General features: G+C 40.0%; 3 protein-coding genes across 3 annotated transcripts; 2 read left to right on the top strand and 1 right to left on the bottom strand.

Moving 5' to 3' along the window:
- The first annotated feature begins 281 nt into the window (after positions 1–281).
- Positions 282–5320, top strand: LOC102704472 (probable protein phosphatase 2C 77). Its single transcript, XM_040529610.1, has 4 exons — positions 282–908; positions 2707–2949; positions 4478–4651; positions 4762–5320. Exons 1-4 carry the CDS (start codon positions 336–338, stop codon positions 5119–5121), a joined length of 1350 nt encoding a protein of 449 aa, XP_040385544.1. The 5' UTR covers positions 282–335; the 3' UTR covers positions 5122–5320.
- Positions 5321–8190: 2870 nt separating this feature from the next.
- On the top strand, positions 8191–9131 carry LOC102704378 (uncharacterized protein At5g01610-like). The gene has a single exon (XM_006663838.3). The coding sequence runs from the start codon at positions 8284–8286 to the stop codon at positions 8749–8751; it is 468 nt and encodes a 155-aa protein (XP_006663901.3). The 5' UTR covers positions 8191–8283; the 3' UTR covers positions 8752–9131.
- Positions 9132–10079: 948 nt separating this feature from the next.
- LOC102704197 (CCR4-NOT transcription complex subunit 11-like) lies at positions 10080–18079 on the bottom strand. The gene is made up of 13 exons (XM_015842753.2): positions 17739–18079; positions 15657–15761; positions 13843–13929; positions 13655–13708; positions 13427–13572; positions 13171–13324; positions 12947–13084; positions 12618–12689; positions 12444–12517; positions 12217–12358; positions 11544–11622; positions 10678–10786; positions 10080–10465 (listed from the first exon to the last, which is right to left on the bottom strand). Exons 1-12 carry the CDS (start codon positions 17901–17903, stop codon positions 10689–10691), a joined length of 1314 nt encoding a protein of 437 aa, XP_015698239.2. The 5' UTR covers positions 17904–18079; the 3' UTR covers positions 10080–10465; positions 10678–10688.
- Positions 18080–20952: the final 2873 nt, after the last annotated feature.

Here is a 20952-nt window from a genome sequence, read left to right as displayed (position 1 = left end):
GTACGTTCCAAACACAAGGAAAAAAACACACCTTTTTTCGCAGAGAGAAAAAAAACTAAATTGCATGCATGTGACAAAATAAGTTAAAAAAAAAAAGCAAGCAAAGCAACAGGTAGTAATCCCATCCCCGTCCTCACACACAAAAAAAAACAAATAAAAAATAGAATATATTATATTCTTTGACCGGTCAGACCCCACGACTTCTTCTTCCACCTCCCGCTCCCGGCAACGGCAAGTATATAAACCGACGCGCCAACCGCGAACGCCACGAATAGCAACCAACCAACGAACTAACCCTACCTGCTTTGCGCGCCTCGATCTCCGTGCCTCCGGCGATGCTCTGCAGCGTCGAGATCCTCTGCTCCGTCGTCGCCGTCCTCGCCAGCCTCGCGCACGTGCTCGGCGGGGCGCTCCTCATGTCCCTCTGCTCGCCTTCCTCCAGGCTCTCGCCCACGGCGTGGGGCAGCGCCAAGAAGGTGCACCACCCCGTCGCCGTCGTCTCCGTCAGCGCGATCATCGAGGGTGAGAAGCTGCAGCAGCAGCAGCAGCAGCAAGGGGGGAACAAGGACGGCCAGGGACAGCAGCTGGTGCTGCAGGCGGCGCCGCCGCCGGTGCTGGTGCTCCCGGCGTTGAAGAAGAAGGGGGAGAAGGGCACTTCTGAGCAGGAACAGAGGGCGGCGAGGTGCAGGCCGCCGAGGCTGGTGATACCGCCTTCGCCGGTGGCGGCGGCGCGCGCCGGCGTCGACCCGTTCGGCGAGGCGGCCGGCGGGCGGGAGACGGACGTGGCGACGGAGGCGGAGGTGAAGGGCGAGGGCTTCTGCATGGCGAGCAGGAGAGGTGTCAGGCATGCAATGGAGGATGCATACGGGGTGATCGCTCGTCACAAAGTTGAAGGAGCCTCCCAATTGGTAAATTTATATGTCATTAATTTGCTCCAAATTTTGATCAAATTGGAAAGTTTGCAAAGCTGGGGCGATTGTAAATTGAATACGTGTTCAAACCAATATGACAAAGGGATATTAAGATAGAATCTTGGAGGTGGTACGAGTACACGATAGATAATATGGATAAACATAATTTCTTCAAAATTATAAGGGAAATTTGCAACTGTGCCATTATAATTATAAATATAAATATATATGGTGCTTCTGTAATCGCCCAAAAAAACCTAAGTTGGAAAGCCTCCAAGAAGTTTTGTGCACGTTGATTACAAATCAAGCACTAAGCATACTTACAAAAATTTTGATTATTAAAATGGGTAGAATATAAAAGAACTTTTACTGGACTATTTGCGGTGCTTCTGTTCTTCGGAAAAGGGTATTCGAGGCATATAAATTAAAGAAAGAAATAATAATATTCATAGAAAAAAATACATATCAGTATGGTGTTTTGAATCAACACACTTCCATTTATATGTAGTGATGTCATAATAGGATCAAAACCAAATTACAAACCCATAGTTTCCTCGGCTCTAGTTTTAACAAAAATATAATTTCAATCTTGTGGAGGAAAATATATGGATAATTGCCGACAGTATATGTACCAATTATCAAATCATGAAATTGATATGCTTTTCAAACATTTAATTAACTAAAATTCTTTACCATAGTGCCATTTTTTTGTGGATCATATGTGTTTCTGATCTTGGCAAAATTAAGGACAATTTTGGGTCTGTAAATTAAAGGAAGATCTAAATCTTTTCATAGCTAGAAACCGAGGACCAGTAATAGTTATTCATTTTAATCAACACATGCTTCAAGTTATAGAACTAGATTAAGAATGAATTAGGTTTTGTAAATACTACAATACTACCTCTGTTCTTTCTTACATGGAATACTATGGGTGCTAGATTCCTCCATAATATATAGTGATTTCATGATCTGATTAAAAACAGAACCCACAAAGCCTAAAACTAAAATTGTTATTAATTGAACATTTTTCCAGGGTTCTGGTCTTAACAGAGTTATAATGTTATGCTTGAAAAGCAAAGTTAGCATTTTTGTTTTTTTGCAAAAAGAAGATAATATATGTGCAGCTATAACCAGCTAATAATCTATTTTGATCAATGCACTTAAAATTATAAGATCTGTACATTTAGAATCAACAAAAATATATAGCCCATGCATGGTTTTCAATATGTTATAGAAAAGTTAAATAAGAGATATATCGATGCATTTCTACTTGTTGCAGCAAATATTTGAAGTACATATATACATAATACATATTAATTCAAAATATTGTACATATTCCCTTGATAAGGACAGACATGTCCTAACATAAATATTGGAGTAAGATCTACACTTAATCTGCCATATGCAACAAAAGATAGGGTAGACAGATCTAGGGAAACTTTGGGATCAGAAAATAATGGATAGCATGGGCAACACGTTCATCGACCCACATGCAACGCACACTGAAGAACTTCTTTAAGGATCATGCATTTACCAGGTCTTCATTTGCTTAGCCACGAAACTTCCAAAAGCAGATCGTTTTTCAAGAAATACATACACATGATACCCATAACGTGTTGATCAAACCTCTTCAAACGGCGCAACTTAATTTCAAGATGTTCACATTTCATTATTTTCGTCAGTACGCACAATTAATGAGCATCAGATAAATTAAGTTATAAATTAAGAGTAATTAAATACAGTAGTACTACACACGCACGCACAGCCACTAATTGAGGCGTTTATTAATTTGCAGGCGTTCTACGGTGTGTACGACGGGCACGGCGGCCGGGCCGCCGTGGACTTCGTCGCCGACAGGCTCGGCAAGAACGTCGTCGCCGCCGTCACCGCCGCCGCCGCGGCCGTATCAACAACGACGCCGAGCCGACATCACGCTGGCCCATCCTCGCCGTCGCAGCAGCGTCTACAAGAAGATAACGATCTCACGGCGGCGATCCGAGCTGCGTACCTTACAACGGACAGCGAGTTCCTGAGCCAGGTATTAACTATATATACTTACTAAACCCCCATTTCAAAGTATTCGTAGGGGATAAGTTTTATACCACAGTATAAACATTTATACACTGATTCCTATAATTCAATTCATTTGAATGATTATAGAGTCAGTTAGGTACATTGAAAGGAATATTGTAAGCAATTCAGAATTTAAAAATTAACCACTAAATTGATTAAAAAAATCTCCTGATATAACATTTGCTATTTTCTAAATAATCTAAAAATATTTATATTTTAGAACGAGATAGTGCACAATGTGCAGATGCATGCATGTCAAACACTTTTTATTAATCTTAACTAAAAATTATAAATATATACCATATGCAAATGTACCTGTACACACAGTTGTACAATTATATATACACGACGACGCAACAGCGACATACAACTACGCTGCTGCCGCCATTGCTGATTAAATTAGCCGGCGATTTATTAATCGGCTTGACTAGGTCTTTGCATTGGGGTCTGAACGGTTCAAAACCTGCCTCCCTTTGAGCTGTCGGTTTGCGAGGCAGGTTGACGGCGATCGCGTTGAGGGCTACGTTACGCATGCACCCACGTACACCCTTCGGTTTTATCCCTAATCCGGTCCGGATTAATTGAGATTCCGTTGCCGTGTTGCTTCTGGTGTGGCCGACATTGACCTGTAGCTAGCTAGCTTTTCTGCAATCAGCTGGGGCCGGTTAATTAATTTGTAGGCTGGCCCAGATGGCAGCTCAATTAATTTGCAGTATAATACTCTCTCTGTTTCATAATGTAAGATGTTTGACTTTTCTAATTGCAATGTTTGACAATTTGTTTTATTTAAAAAATTATGGAAATGTCATTTATTTTGCTTGTGACTTACTTTATTATCAAAAGAACTTTAAGTACGACTTGTCATTTTTTATATTTGTACTAAATTTTTGAATAAGACGAATGATTAAATATTATAACTAAAAAAATCAAACATTTTACATTATTAAACGAAGGTAGTATGTTCTTAACTTCAAGAGAACAAGTATTTCACATATTTGTATATATTTGACACACTGTTATCACAAAAGTAATTTATATATTACTATGATTCAAGTTGCACATATATGTAGTAAAAAAAAGTGCAACTATGTGTCTACGTAGAGTACTTCCTTTTATTGCTAGCTACTGTTCCCTCCATTCTTAAAAATATAAGCATTTCTTGACTCTAATTTTGTGCCATAATATAACATAATATAAGTACTATTGTGGTGATTCCCATGATTATTAGCATTTCAATGATTCCACAATACTTTAGAAAATCTAAACAATTCAAAACTTAAAACTTAACCACTAAATTAACATAACTAAAAAATCTTTTGACTCGGTTTTATATTTGCTAAACTACATAGAAGTTAGAAATATTTATATTTTAAAACGGGTGTAGGATTATTGTTATATTATATATATAGTACTTATCAATTAGATTAATTAATTTTCTAACGTTTGGCAAAAAAAAAATGCTAATGAGGGCGTGTCCATTGCTTGTTGTGTAGGGCGTACGAGGTGGTGCGTGCGCGGCGACGGCGCTGTTGAGGGACGGCGAGCTGTACGTCTCCAACGTCGGCGACTGCCGCGCTGTCCTCGGCAGCCACGGCGGCGTCGCCACCGCCCTCACCTCCGACCAGACCCCCGGCCGCGAGGACGAGCGCCTCCGCATCGAGAGCTCGGTACGCGCGTGCAAACCTCCACTCACGCCAGTGCTAGCTTTCATGGCGTAAGTCGATCCGCCATGATCGATCGAGTCTCTGTGCTGATCAAAGTATATATGTTCGAGCAGGGTGGGTACGTGAGCTGTGGCGGCAGCGGCGTGTGGCGCGTGCAGGACAGCCTCGCCGTGTCGCGCGCGTTCGGCGACGCCGGCGTCAAGCCGTGGGGGGTGACGTGCGAGCCGGAGACGACGCGGCGGAGGCTCACCACCGACTGCCGCTTCCTCGTGCTCGCGTCCGACGGCCTCTGGTGCAAGGTGTCCAACCAGGAGGCGGTCGACGCCGTCGTCTCCGCCGCCGTACTGCCGAGCACGGACCCATGCAAGGAGCTGGTCGCCATGGCGAGGAGCAGAGGGAGCCGCGACGACATCACCGTCATGGTCATCGACCTGCAACCATTCTTGCCGACAGAGCTTTCACGCGTGAAGTAGTATAGTAGTATGCAAGAGATGAAATTTTGATGTGATTTTTTTGTTTTTTAGAAGTTACTTCCAAATTCAATTTTGCTTTAATTTTTTTCTCACTTCGGTTTGCACTTATAAGTTATAGCTTGTATATGTGTTTGTAGCTTGTAAGTGATTTTTGAAGTGAGCAATGTAGATATAGATGCATAATTAAGAGATTATATATATAAGCGTATGTGACTGTAATTAATTTTGTTTTCTACTACCTCCGTTTTTTAAGATGTTTGACTTTTTTTGTTGTAACGTTTGATCATTTACCTTATTCAAAAATTTAGTATAAATATAAAAAATAACAAGTCATGCTTAAAGTTCTTTTAATAATAAAGCAAGTCACAAACAAAATAAATGATATTTTTATAATTTTTAAATAAGACAAATGATCAAACATTGGAAGAAAAAAGTCAAATAACTTACATTATAAAACGGAGTAGTATATAAAAAAGGCATACGCACACACTTGTGTTTCCTTTAACATTGTGCAAAAGATAGAGGCTAATAATAAATATATGAAATTAGCCTCGTTAAATTCGAAAAGCATACTTGCATATGCGCCGTATATAGTCTCTATAACGAGGTTCTACTTAGTTTAGTATGGCTTGTTATATATCTCAATGAGATAGCTCGGTTTGGCCACTTTTTGAGCTAGCTTGGCTCGTACCTATATTTTTCCTGGACCAACACAGCTAGCTATTTTATCTCAATCATATGCTGGTATATTTAGAGCAAATATGGTAAAAAAATTTAACAAATGCATTTCAAGCACAATACATACTCCTCATCTGTGAGTCCAATTGAGAATCCTACCATTTTGAGTTTTCAGAGCTGAATGTCCCCGCAGCAGAATATTCAGCAGTGCCTTATAGTAACAGATTATCTCAATTATTAAAGGAGGAGAAGATCAAATGGTACTAAGGTGAAACACCTTTTAAAGAGGATTCTAATACTAAATATTTATAGCTGGTAGCCAATGATAAACACACAAAAAAACAAATATATATATATATAACAACTATAGGGTGAGGATTAAAGGCAGGGTGATCCATTATCTTCGATCCTTTTTAACATAGGCGTTGAAATATTAGTTGTCCTAATTAAACTTGCAAAAGAAGATGGCCAGATATCTGGAATAATTGTGAAAAATTGGTTGCGAGAACTTTACTAATTGGTATAACCTGGTTGTGAAAATTGTGCACATTTATCTTAATAGTGTTAAGTACATGTTTAAGCAGAATAATCTCCATCAGAATGGTGTTTCCTCAGTTGGATCAATGTATTTAGCTTTGATTAATAATGGCTACATAAATACGAATAAAGTGTTATGGGGTTTGAAGGTGCCTCTCAAAATAAAGATTTTAATTTATGCGGTATTTGCTGCAAGGGAAGTTCTGACCAATGTAAACTTTGCAATTAGGAATTGTAAATGTAGTACAAAATGTTGTTTTTATATGCATGACGAATCTATCTAGCATCTATTTTTTATTATCATTTTGCTAAATTTCTTTGGAGAACAGTTTGTATTTCTTTTGGCCTAAAAGCATCAAATAATTTCTCTAATATGTTTGGAAGATGGCTCGCTTGTTTTCACTTGAGGCCGAAAGAACTTATCTTAGTGTGAGTGTTTGTAGAAATGATTTGGTTTTTGAGAAAACATCAATTAAATATTATATATATATATATATAATTTTTAGGGTAATAAATTGGTAGTTTTAGGCCCAACTACAAAAGGTGTGGTTAGGACAAGGACTCTACTTTTCTTATATGACATAACTTGCGAGCAACGGTTATACAAATAGTGGTTAACTTGGATAGAGGTTTACTAATAGGGTTGCTACATGGATGAGTTGTGCCTCTTTACATGTTGTTGGTGGATCGTATTTTCTATTCTCTTCATCCTTTCTTAGAACCTATCATATTTGATCATAAGCCAAGTGTAATGTAATGGTTATAGCTTCTTTTAAAGAAAAGAGCAGCTGGCCCATGGCCATGGTCAACAGAGCGGCACAGCCAGACCTGTTCTCCTTTGAACACATTCAATAGTCCCCCGATGGGCTAAAACCACTTTGGGCCCGAAATTTCATAGCCGAATTAATCCGGCCTAAAAAATTTTCTCGGCCCGTTAGTTGCCTCCGTCCATTTCAACTTACTGACAGAGCCAAATCCAGACCATTTGGCCCATTTAACCTAACCAGGACTACTACTGTCACTGGCACTGCACATGGGCCTACCAAATAATTATTGACCAATCTTAAACCTATCCAAAACTGAAGGAGAAAACAATAAACAGATCAGCTAATCAGCAATTCAGCATCTTGCTAAGAAGAGAATCTTCTGCAGTTTGTGCTTGGAATATCTCCTACCCGCCCACGTCTGCTCCCTTGCTGGTGTCACCTCCCCTGGCCTTCTGATTGGTCGCCATGGTGGAACTCGAGCATCGCCAGTTGCTGTCGATGATGATGGGCTGGTTGCTCGGCAATTTGGTCATGGATAATTAATTTCTTTGATGGAATTTTGTTCCAGAGGATCTCCATTTTTCTCCTTTGATGAAAATGAACTGCTGCATGTTGCTGTCCCAAATGTTCTTCACTTTCGCTTGAATGGATTGGCATCCTCCGTTCTTCCATGCCATGTGTGTGTATGTATTGGCGTGACTTTGACTAATGATAAACTCACCCTACTTAAAGCCACAAAAAAGTATGAAAATTGTTCTCCATAAGTTTCAGTTAATTGCTAGTCAAAAGCAAAGAAAGAAAAGGTGGCGTGCATTTGTAAACTACTTACCATGAAGACGAGATAGATAGCTACTCCCCCAGTAGTAAATTGCACGCTAATTAATTAATTAATGCAGTCTTTACCAATAAAAATTTGGAGTATCTAACAAGCTAATCCAACTTAACTATTAATCACTTGTTCTAAATTTCTCAAAAAAATTTAAGAAAAACACCACTAACTTACAAAGACACGGCCATTTGGAGTAGTAGTTTACCAAGCTAATCTATCTTAAATTGTTAATCATTTTTAATCTAGAAAAATCACTAACCTACAAAAAGACACAAGAACCCTTGTAAGCAAAGCAGCCAGCTAGGAGAAGAAGAAGCCAAACCAACCCAAGAACCTCCTCCTCCCACCTCCATGGCGGGCACCCACCTCCTCCTCCTCCTCGTCGCCGCCGCCGGCGTCGTCGGCGCCGTGGCGGCGGCGGAAGGCAACGGGACGGCGGCGCCGACGGCGTACGAGATGCTGGAGAGGTACGACTTCCCGCGGGGGATCCTGCCGGTGGGGGTGGAGGGGTACGTGCTCCGGGACGACGGCAGCTTCGAGGTGTACTTCCCGCGGGACTGCGAGTTCATGCTGGCCAGGACGTGGCTGGTCCGATACGGCGCGCGCATCGCCGGCGCCGCCGCCTCCGGCTCGCTCACCTCGCTGCAGGGCGTCTACGTGAAGGTGCTCTTCGTCTGGCTCCCCGTCGGCGAGGTCGACCGCGCCGGCGACAGGCTCAGCTTCTACATCGGCCCCGTCTCCACCTCCTTCCCGCTCGCCGACTTCGCCGACAGCCCGCACTGCCGCGGCTACGACCACCTCCTCGCCGCCGCCGCGTGATTGATTAGTGAGATGGCTGGTTAATCCGCGCGATTTGGGTGGGTATTACGTGTAATTAATTACGGGTATTTTTGATTAACTTCTGCGTATTGCTGCGGATGGAATACGCCAATACGGGATTTGTTTTAGTGCTCCGAATCATATCATTTCGTGGCATCTTTTATGAAGAACTCTTGGATGCCATGCTGATTTGTCTGGCTTTTTTTTTCTTGGCTTTTGGTAGCGATTGGTCACTGGTCTGGTTTGTCACGATCGACCATTTCTTCTTTCGTTTGATTGATCTGTTGGAATTTCATTTTGATTCCATCGCATTGAGAGCAGAATTATACAGTTGCATTGTAGTTAATGGGAATGCATTCGAATGCATTGAGGCCGTCACTTTCTCGAGGTTATCTTGGGTGGCGAACAGACGAGAACTTTTTGGGAGGATTCCTGATTAGGGTAATATTTCCAGTTCTGAACCTCTGTTAACACAAAGCTAATTACGATGGTTTAGTGTTCTGGGGAGGATTCCTGATTAGGGCAATGTTTCCAGGTTTGATCTTCTTCGAAAATTAAAGAATTTTCAAAAAAACAGTTTGAAATTCCTCTAAACCGAGTAAGCCCTCTACTTTTGTTATAGCACCAACAAAAAGGTTATAATTTATTGGCTCCAAAAATTTGCATTTTTCTGGTTTAACACTTCGTCCAACTTTATACCACCGTTTCAAGCGGGGAGCTGTAAACTGTAGCCAGCCACACCCATATTTTCACTTATTCAGGTTATAAGCTAAAATTTAAATTTTAAGTTTATTTTTCAGTCTTAGCTTTTATATCACTAACAATACCTATAAAGTTTTATTTATAAAATTATTTTTCGTTTATAAATACGCCATCACCCCCTATTTTTGGCCTTCGTAACAAGTCATTTTAATATCCTATGAAGAAAAAATGACTTCTGCAAGAATCATGGTGATAAAATGTGCCAATTTTTGTACCTCAAAAGTTATTTTCACAAAAGGATAATAGGAATGTACAACACTCTTTTTGTTTTTTCACATGCTTATAAAACAAAATTTAAATTTTTAATCTTAAATTTAGAGTTTTACCAAAGTTTATTTTTCATTTTTGGCTTTTAGAGATCGCTAAGAATACGTATATAAAAATTTTATTTACAAATTATTTTTTGTTTGTCAATGCGCCATTTAAAAGGGCAAACAATGACCCCTACTTTTTCATATAGACATGGAAACATCGTATTCAACAAACTGTAACAGTGCACAGAAATTTCAATATGACAGAAACAAAGACACTGCAATGTTGCTGCATAGAACTGCAGACCACAGGGATGTTTTTGTGTTACCTCAGAATGGCAACTAAATTTGGAATATAATATCCGACTATGCTGCGCCGAGTAAACGTATAGACTACAAGTGTCGGAATTTTTTTCCAATAAAGCTACAGATATTGAAGATTATATCAAAACATGCATCTATTATTTGTCACCGTACAGTGGACTTACAAGCATAAAATCTAACTTTGCAACAAGTATAAAATCGAGTAGTCTGTTCTTGGTATAGCCCTCTTAACAACTCTTTCAAGCGTGTGCACTGCCGCGAGGGTGCTGCAGATTCTGTAAGAAAATGGTACACATCACCAGGCCTTGAGCACCCAGAGTCCAGAGAACTAACCAAAACCAGAAATCTCCAAACAGTAGATGATACGACCAATATATCTGACAATTGGTAGTGAAAAAAAATTCTTGTGTCAGTTCTATAACTTGGTATTCCAGCGACAGATGAAGTTCCGAAGATAATTTCATTATGACTCAGATATAGAACATTGATGTGCTAGAGGATTTGGTAGAAACCACGAGAATGGAGATGTACAGAATAAGGGAAAGGTGACAGAACAGTACTATACAGAAAAGGGAAATAAACAACATACAGCTCATTTCTTCACTCCAGAGATTTGAGCAGCCGGAACAAGCCAGCTGCTTCCCTTATCCGTGAGAACTCTATGCAGAAAGCTTGTACCTCAATGAAGAGGTCTTGAACTACATGCAAAGAATCATGCACAAAAACAGGCTTATAGTACAAGGTTTCAATAAAATACAGAATGCAACCCAAGAAAATCAGGATTCAATAAATGATTTAATGGTTTTATATGGCTAAAACAAATTATAAAAATGCATTTCATCAGCCAATTGTACCATAATAGGCTAGAGCACATGTTTTCACTACATATGGGAAAGAATAATCATACAGAAACTATACTTTATGACTGATATGATGAGTTGGCAACTCAAGTACTAGCAACTCGCCTATAATTTAACATCCTTATATGTTATATGTTGTGAGTTGTGACCAGTCACCAGTATCATACATCCTAAAATACATAAAATCATTTACCATTCAAAGACCAAGCAGCACATCCACAATGACGATGAATATGAAAACCAACTTGAGCAAATCAAGAGAGTTTAGGAAAAATTTGGTATAGTGGCACATCTATAGTCAGTAAAACATGAGTTACCAAACATAAGAAAAAGTACTTGTACTTTTCCTAATTGGAGTTTTAGACACATGCCCACATTAAGAAAATGAAGATATACCCCATGGCATACTCTTATCTTAGTATTTTTATATTGATCTTATTGCACAGAAAAGATGGATAGGGAAAAGAAATCAAGCTTGTATTATGAAATTCAAGCATCGGTAATTTGGATAAATGGCAGATATGTCAATGTTTATAATCAACAGTATATACAAGATAAAAGAATGTATCTGTACCGCACAAAACATTGCACTCACCATTTATGATCTTGTTTCGGATGAGACTCTGAAGGAAAACACAAACAAGTCTCACCAACCTGTTTTGCATGTATTTATCCTGTACAGAGCAAAACAATCATAGCGAATGAACTTTAAGAAAGTAGCACATATAACAAGTGAGATGGTAGCAAATTACTCATCACCCAATAAACAAAAAATAAGACATGGCCGTGAAATTCAGTAAAATAAGGATTTTAATCAGAGAAACCAGTACACAAACAATGAAGACTACTCTTCCCAACCTTAGCAAGCAAGCTACTGAACAAAAGGACTCAAGCCAACAAAATGAGCAAATGATAGATGATTGAAGCATGCTATTGTATAAAACACATCAATTATTTTGCAAATAATCTAAATCAAGCCATAAGACCTGCCAAATTGCATGTACATACTTATATGCGCAACCATTACACGTGTTTCAGTTCAAAAAAAAAAAAAGGCAGTAAAGCATTTATTGCTATGAGGAAACGCTGATCTGAACTTAGTCAAAGGAACAAACGAGCATAGGCTACATATTTCCATGGAAAGCTAAGGTTAAATCACCAAATGGATCAAACAGACTGACAATAACAGATTAAAATAATCTCTGTTTAACCAAAATTACACTGCCCTGCTAACAAATTTAATCAATGAACCAAAAGAACAAACAGACCTTAACGTTCTGGCATGATTGGATGCAATTTGAGATGTACTCATGGACAAACCCTGTCGGGAGTTCTACAGCAGTAGTAAGTCTGTTTACAACTTCCATAGAATGCAGGCTCATCTCCATATGCACAAGTACATCTAAGTAACTGAAAAAGAAAAGGGTCAGAACTAAAGTATAGAAAAATAAGTGCTAGCAATCATAATGTCTAGCAAGGAAAAAACCAGACATACCCATCAATGTCCGTAGAGTTCATCAGTTTCGAAAGAATTTCAACAGCAATTAGTGGGTTGTGTTCAACAAGGTCCTAAAACCATGACTAAATTCTCAGACAGTAGATATGATCAAATATATTAAAATAACATGTTAGGAGCAAAAAGAACACAACGATTGGCATGAGTACATACAGGGAGCTTCTGTGGAGTCATCCCGCAATGATACACCAACTTTGAGTCCTTTGCCAGTTCTATTACGACTTGCTGTGAGAAGCTGTGCATAAATTAGGCTTGTACCATTTGAAAATATATAGTACCTAAATGTGTGCATGTCAATGGGAAGGCAATAATGTAAGACTTGTTAGCACATAAACACCCAACACCTATGCTAAACAAATACTACCTATTACTACAAGAAGAGAAAACACCAATTGTTCGTGCCTATAAATTTCATGTTCTCTTATTCCATACATGAAAGATATCTAGCATAAATACTAGAATGTAGGCATGTAGCAGAGAACCTCTTGTTGGGCAGGCGCAAGTGGACCTTTCAAGGCTCTTGCAATCAAATCCCGGATAGCAGCACCTCGACTTGTGTCAGCACACATGCTATAATCCCATAATAGTTCGTGGTTGTTGTCAGGGTTCAACCATTGTAGCTGTATGTTCAGCACAAGCACAGCTGTACTTAGATAGAAATTAAGTAAACAAGTACAACTCTTGGCTGGCTAAGACACTGAGTTACCTCTCCATCAAGTATGTGAAGTCTTGGGGGTGTGGGTCGTATCCATTGTGGACCCAAGCCTCCCCATGATTTTTCTTGGAGTAAACCATCAAGAGTAGAATCTCTATCGTCAGTAGTAGATTTTGGTTTGGTTCCAGGCAGTGATATGCTAGGCCTTAAAAAAACACCAATTTTGTAAGACAAGACAAAGAAGAAAAATATGACATATTCAAGCACCATATAACAACTTCAGGAGAAGGTAGCTGAGCCTACATACTCTGACGAATTTACACAACTGTGAGGTACATCTGGATCCAATATAGCACATCTAACAGTTGCTTTACTAAAACTACTGGTCTGAGGCGGAGACTCTACACTATTACTGCAGCATAGCTTCTCAAGTTGTTCTCGTGGCAGTAAGGCCTAAACAAACAGATGAGCCTGTTAATAAATGAAATTGATCTCAAAACAGTTATATTATTGGAATCAGAATTTAAGACCCTACCTGAGATGCAGAATCAGACCCATTTATGTAATCTACAGCTGACTGCTTCAGCACCTAAGGCATGCAACCCAATGCCAAAAATACATATATGTCAGCACATACAAGGAGCAATAAAATCACGATATATGTCCTACAACGAATTCTAGTTACTAATGTTTGTAGATAAACCATGAAACAAGAGAAAAAACCTCAGTGTTATTGTTTCCATTAGCCGAAGTCAACAAAAGTTGGACAAATACTCGTTCTGATTTTTCTGATGTTTCATCACAGGCTGCCTGTTGACATAATAAAACTATAACTTCAAGCATGATAAACAATAAAAAATAGAAACCTAAGACTCCAAGATAGGAAATAATTATTCAAAGCCCTAGTGTGCAGAAAGGGCAAAAAAAAGACATTTGAGTGTGTTCAGTCCTGTTCCTCCTGTGTTGCCATCATATGTTACAAACAAAGAAATAGTAGGATAAAAGTTGATAAAAGACCAAGATCCAGCCCCCACAGATATCCAACTATGCAGCAACTTGCAATAGACATTTATTCAACATGGTGTTAGTCCGATAAGCAGCCGTTGAGGCATATCCCACTGATCAGAAGTAAACTATGCAAAGCTATATAGATTAGTGAATCCATGTTCTTTATACCAAGGCAAATATGCTATAAAATCATAGCAGTTACATTTTGGAAGGTACTACCAAGCATTCAAACATTGAACCGCACAATTGATCTTAGAATTATGGGGTCTATAAGAACACAACATGTTACATCCTATGTAGATAATGCAGTTGGATGTAATATCCTATTTGACAGTTTCCAAAGCACAACTGTTTTTCTATAGCTAGAGCAAGCCAGGTGTGATGCCAATCAATAGCAGATCAAAAAAGGAACCCAGATTTCAAACAAAGTTGGAGGCCTGGATAACATTTCTCTGTCAACAAGATGTGTAGAGTCACCAGGAATCAAGAGGGTTGGAACAGATGGTACTGATATGACATCAACCTCTAGAGCCTAAATGACAGCCACAAAATCCAGCAATAGAGAAACCAGAGCTAGCATAAACAATATATTACGAGTCCAACTTGAATTCTATTCAAGCAAGACTTGATCCAAATGGATTCCCTCAATGCTGAGCTTGTTGATGAAGAAAAAGAGAGCTGAAAGCTGGTACAACAGTTTCTTAGTGAATAGGGGACAAGTATCTTGGCAAGAGTTAATTCAAGAGATTGTAGAGAGGTTTGAGGCTACTTTTAGGCTGCAAAGTCAAGTTAGGCGCACAAAAGGCATGGTTGGGGACCAATACGTACACATCCTCTCCAGAGGCGGAAGTTGCCCGAACAGAACAGTAAGGTCAACGGTTCCCGATTTGAGAAAGAAGCAAGTTCTTTTTGACCGAGAAGCAGAGGCAGGAATTGTGATCATCCACTCTGTCATGTCAGAATATAAAGATATACCTTGGCCCAATGGGGCCTGACAGTATTCAAAGATACATCATACAAGTTCAGATTCTAAGTTACAACAACAATTCATTGCTGATCAACAACTAAAACAGAACAATAATGTTCTTATAATCTATGTGCTATTGTGCTATGCAGTATAACTTAATGCAACCCGGCTGCAGGAATTGTGCAAGCATCCAGCGTCACAAAGGAAAGCAAATGACGCGCAAAGCGCATGCGGAAGGGGCACAAAGAGATGAACAAGCTTGTCTTAATTGCCCTATGTGTTTACTAGTACTTCACCACAACTTGGCATGTGTGGTGTTTTACCAATTTTTATAGCTTCCTCACTGCCTATGCTCATATAGCATCACAAATATTGACTTCTTGAAAATTAAACAAAATAAATTATAATTTATACCCAAGCAATCTTGAAACATATCAAATGACATTGCAATTTCAACCATTCTAAATTATGTACACTGAAGGGGGAATTGGGAAGCCTTCCGTAGTTCAATTTCATGATGATCCAAAATACAAATAACTGAAGAACAAGTTTTGTGGCTTACATTTAACAAAAGTGGAACATATGGGTTTGCCAGCTCCGATGAATAACTCTGGTGAAGAATAGCAAATGCAATTAACCGACCAGTAGGATGAAGCATCTTCTTGTCCTAGTCAAAATGAATAAAATATATCAAAGTCTGAACTTAATTTTTCCTGTGACAAACAAATTTCAGAACTAAAAGTATCTTAAGAGAAATATGCATCCTCCAAATATCTCTTAACTTGGTCAAGAATAAAAAGACAAATAGCATAATCTAAAAATGAATTGCCAATGAACGGTGAAAATGGGGTATTCTTCTCCCCGCAAAAAGAAAAGGGAAATAGGTATTTTTCAGAGGAAACAAAAACACTTTTCTTGACCTTTATTTGCTAAATGTATATTTGGTCAAACAACTGGATAACAAACTAAAAAGGAAAAGGAGTTGCAGTTCTTGTGTAAGGGTTAGAAAACATAGTGTCCATATTCATGAGAACATAGAGATGGATTAAGAAACTCATAAAATGATTTCTCCAGCAGAAGTTCCTTATATGGCACGGGAGGTTCCACTGTCCCTAATTGTCCATTTTAAATTTATGTATTGTTTTTCCTTCCATGTGAGCACATTTCAAACCATTACCTTCACATGCTACTCACAAGGGTAGCAGCTTAAATCTGACAGCAGCAAAGAAAACAACTTTGGTGTTGTAAACCATAAAGAAGGGATCATTCGATGGCACACAAGGAAGTAGTCTTCCTTTGTTAATCTATATTGCTTTGCTTTTTACGCCAAAAATGACTAGTCATCTCTGCTAGAATCAGCGCAGACAAATAGAAGAGTTATTTTTTAATACATGTTGAAAAACACAGTTTCACTCATAATCGAGAATGGACTCTTGATTCTTGAAGCTCTTCAAATGCCTGTACATGGATATCGGTAAATTGAAAAGGCCAATTTTGTCTAGCTCCCGTTATGTTGGGAGCAAAAGAGTTCTTCCATGGTACGTGTGCTTCAGCATTGCTTTGAAACAAGAAGTAAAGGTGCTACCAGATCATACTATTGCACTCCTTAAGAATTAAGAAATATGAAAGTTGAGAATAAGGAACAGATCCATAGCATCCTTCATTTGTTCTACTCCACACCAGACAGTTAAATAGATAATTAAATCCAATCAAATAAGTAAAAAATGCTCACAGCATACCACCACTGGTTTTTCAGTATTCACTCCTGAAACAGCTGACAAGTTTGATAAAAGTTCACATAAGCCACAAAGAGTGTGTTTATTAAGTCAATCAAATAACACCAAGAATGAAGCTGGTCTATGGATTATTAAATTTAAAAATGTTAGTAACTCCTCAATCACACTAAAAAAACGTTCACTGCAAATGAACCCTATTAAGTGCTAACCTACTCAAAACAAATGAAACCGAAATATTTGACAATTTGGTGACACCACACAATTGACCAACTAAGGAACAGATCATACACAGGACACTCATCATTGGGTATCCGAGTGTAGCAGGAGCTCTACCCTATGTTGTGTACTGCAACCCAACCCAGATCCTCATGGACACAAAATCAGCAAGGCAATGAATTCAAAATTTTCATCATCTGTAAACACTGATATGTTCAAACCTGATCAAACTAACAACACGAGGCCACAAGGGAATGTAAAATATCTTCATCTCCTCTCTGCTAAAGATGAACAATGCCACTAAATCTAGAAGTTGAGCATCCCATATGAGATCAAGCGATTCGTAACCCAAAGGATACTGCCAACAGTTCCCAAATATAGCGAGCTAAGCAGAACCTTCTCTAACCCATCCAAGGCCTAGACGCCCCAGCAAGTGAAACCCTGAACGAAGCCACCACCATAATTCACGCCTGGACCAACTGGAGCAACCTCCCAGACATCGCAGCACGCCCATAACCACTCAAATCTAACTGCCCACCACGAACCCTAGGCCCACGGAACCAGGCCGCTCCCCGATCCATTTCCGCCCGCGAAGATCCTCGACTCAATCTGACGAAGCAAGCAAAGCGGGGGAGAGGCAACAGGAGAGGAGGCCGAGCGAGTGGAGGAGGGGGGCGGGAGCGTGGCCTTGCCTCGAGGAGGAAGCCCAGCGCGGCGCCGACGCGGAGGCGGCGCTCGCGGGGGAACCGCGAGAGGAAGTCGGCGACGACGTCGGCGAGCGGGCGCGAGGCGGCGGCGAGCAGCGAGAGGAGGTTGGCCCGCTCGTCCGGCTGCAGCTTCGGGGCGGGCGCCGACATGGTGGCCGCGGTGGCGGTGGCCGTGGCCGGCGTCGTTGCGGCGGCCGGCGGCGAAATGTTTCGTTCGCTTTTTGGTTTTTGGGTTCGCGTTGGTGTGTTTCTTTTTCTTTTTTTTTTTCTTGTTGCCGTTTTGGTGAGGAGGGGATTCCGGGGTGCAGTGGGTGAGTGGGGGCTAGGCGACTTGGGTGGGATGTGGTTCGGATGATCGGATCGGACGGGTGAGTGCGGATGTATTCATCATCGTCATCATACCGGTAAGGTTAGGTCAGCTTGATTTTCTTTTAACATCCTTCATTTCAGTTAATTAGAATAGCATTATATATAGGGTTAATTAGATTAATGTAATTATAAATGTGTCAGTTTAGGAATATGTCATTTAAATTTCTATATTAGTATATATTAGTATGGATGTCATTACTAATTTTAGAGAATGGCTTGGACGCGCGCACACCAAAATCAGATTTATACTCATTTTCATTATATTGTATTTACATATGGACCGGGATACCCCTAACATCCATTGAAGAGGCAAGTAGCCAAGCAACCAGAGTCTGATTCTTGTAGAATATGGACAGATATTGGGTGTTGTCGCCGGTGGCGATGGAGATGCAGTTCGCTGAGAAGAGCATTGTCTTGGAATCAAAGGAGTTTATTTCCTCGACGGGAACGACGGTGGTGAGGCAGGGGGAGGCTCCTCGTTAAAAGGGTGGACGACGCTGAGGTACTCGATGGACAACAGCGAGAGCAGATTGGATATGCATGGGCTGATGACCTAGACACATCGAGGCACTTGAGCAGATAGGAGGCAAGCTTCAGCTAGAGGCCACCTCTTTGATAGATGATGAGGGCGTTCCAGTCTATACGTAAATACAATATAGATGGAACGGGTACAAACCTGATTTTAGTGTAGACAGTGAAGTCAAGGTGATTCTCTAAAATTTGTAGTGGCATATATGCGAATACAGAAATTTTAATGATATTTTTCTAAACTAGCATATTTGTAGTGACATGAATCTAATTAACCTATATAGATAGATAACAATGAATTTATATATATGTCCAAACAATATATTTCGATCGATGGATGAATATAGATTTCGGTTTTCAATGCTTGGAATCGCTCCATGATTGCATCATTACCAATTTGTTTGAATATTTCTCGTTCAGTATAGCAAACCATCGTATCATTAAGCCAATCATCTGCTATCTTATTACGCAAATCTATCTTGATGTCCATGGCTGAAAATATGTGCTCAACGGATGATATTGCCACAGGGAGAATCAATGCTAGCTCAATGAGGCGATATACTAATGGAAAGGTTACATGTTTATTGGTTTGAACCATCACTTGAGCAAGGTTTGAAAGCTTACTTTTTGTTGGCTCGTTGGCTCTGCTTGCTAGCTACTGCATTCAGCACTTCAGCCGTTAATCGCAAATTGCATGCCTACGCCACCAGCCGGATCTAGGGCTGTCAACGAGTTGAGCTCGAGCGAGCCTGCCTATCTTGGCTCGAGCTCGACACAAGCTCGAGCCGAGCTCGAATCGAGCCTACTAAAACTTCGAGCCCTTAGGTAGGCTCGACTTGAGCTTGGTTAGGCTCACGAGCTCGGCTTAAGCTCGATTTGAGTATAAGTTATAGTTACTTTGATGATAATTTTTAACAAAAACAATAATTTTAAGTCAATCATATTAAATTATAAATAAGATTTAAAATCGATATGTAACACCAATACAAATTAATTTATCATTTAAATATATAATATTTTATTCTTAATATACTATCTTATCAAATAAAAAATAAAAATAAAACATATGGATAAGCTCGTGAGAAGCTCTAGCTCGGCTCGACAAACCTCGCGAGCTTCGGATCAGGCTCGAGCTCGGCTCGTAAGGAGCTCGAGCCAAGCTTGAATCGAGCCTGGGACGAGCCGAGCTCGAGCAGCTCACGAGTTTCTTTGACAACCCTAGCCGGCTACACTTGCTGGGTAGCTTCGCAGTTTGCACCTCGCAGCGATACAGCCTCGCTCGCTCGCACTCGTGGCCTTCCGTCGATGGCCGGCTGCCTAGCCATGGTGCCGCATGCTGCCATAATTCCAAGTCGCAACCACCGCTAGCAGCCAGCTTGTAGTTGTTGCCTCAACCCTAACCAAATCGTGAATACCAAAATATGTGCTATGTCAAGAAATGGGCTGGGCCAACACTACTGCGCTAGATTATGCCTTATTTGGTGTTGCATATAACCAGCTAAAATTTTTTTTGCAAAATTTGGAGGGTAGGCTAGAGCCTAATGGAGCCCACTCACTAAATTTGCCACTGGAGGATGGGAGAGGTGCAGTGCCCCATGTATAACCAATCTTGTTTGTCTGGCCGACTTTGGCAAGTGGGAGGATTAGTTTGGTTGGCCAACGTTGGCCAAGTGATAAGTTGGCAAGTCTATTGAAAGACAAATATTATCAAAATTAATAAATTTTAGCTTGGAAAAGCATGACCAATATGTTGATGATGCTCTAGGTAACGAGAAAGTTAGGTGGTGTTTGGTTGGCAAAAGGTAACGTAAACGCTAGTGGAATGTGTTGCGGTGGTAAGCGATACCATTGTATCAGTTCACGTGATTTGTTTGGTTCAGCGATGTAACATGTTTTCTTTTTATTACTGTGTTTGGATGATGCTGGGAAGTAACGGGAGGCCAAAGGCTAATGCATGCATGTGTTCTAGGATGATTAAGCTTCTGATAGAAGTACGCTTACAAAATTACAAGCAATTGACGCTAATAACCATAACCATACATATGAACATGGTATAAAAATAAGAATACATAACCACTGATATCTCAAACTCCTAAATCACATCAAAGGTACATAAAAAAGTTACCAAATTTTGCAATCCTATAGCACAAAATGAACTGCATGCTATAAATTGCCTTGTCAAATTTCTTAGAATCGGTCTCAATGAACTCAATATTGTCATGTCTAGTTTCTCTAAACATTTGACATGAGTGAATCCAATACTTTGGCCTGAAAAACAAGATAGCATTTTGATCATAGAATA

This window comes from Oryza brachyantha, chromosome 12, assembly GCF_000231095.2.
Source record: "Oryza brachyantha chromosome 12, ObraRS2, whole genome shotgun sequence".
Taxonomy (NCBI): Eukaryota; Viridiplantae; Streptophyta; class Magnoliopsida; order Poales; family Poaceae; genus Oryza; species Oryza brachyantha.
This window is presented reverse-complemented; position numbering and strand designations above follow the sequence as displayed.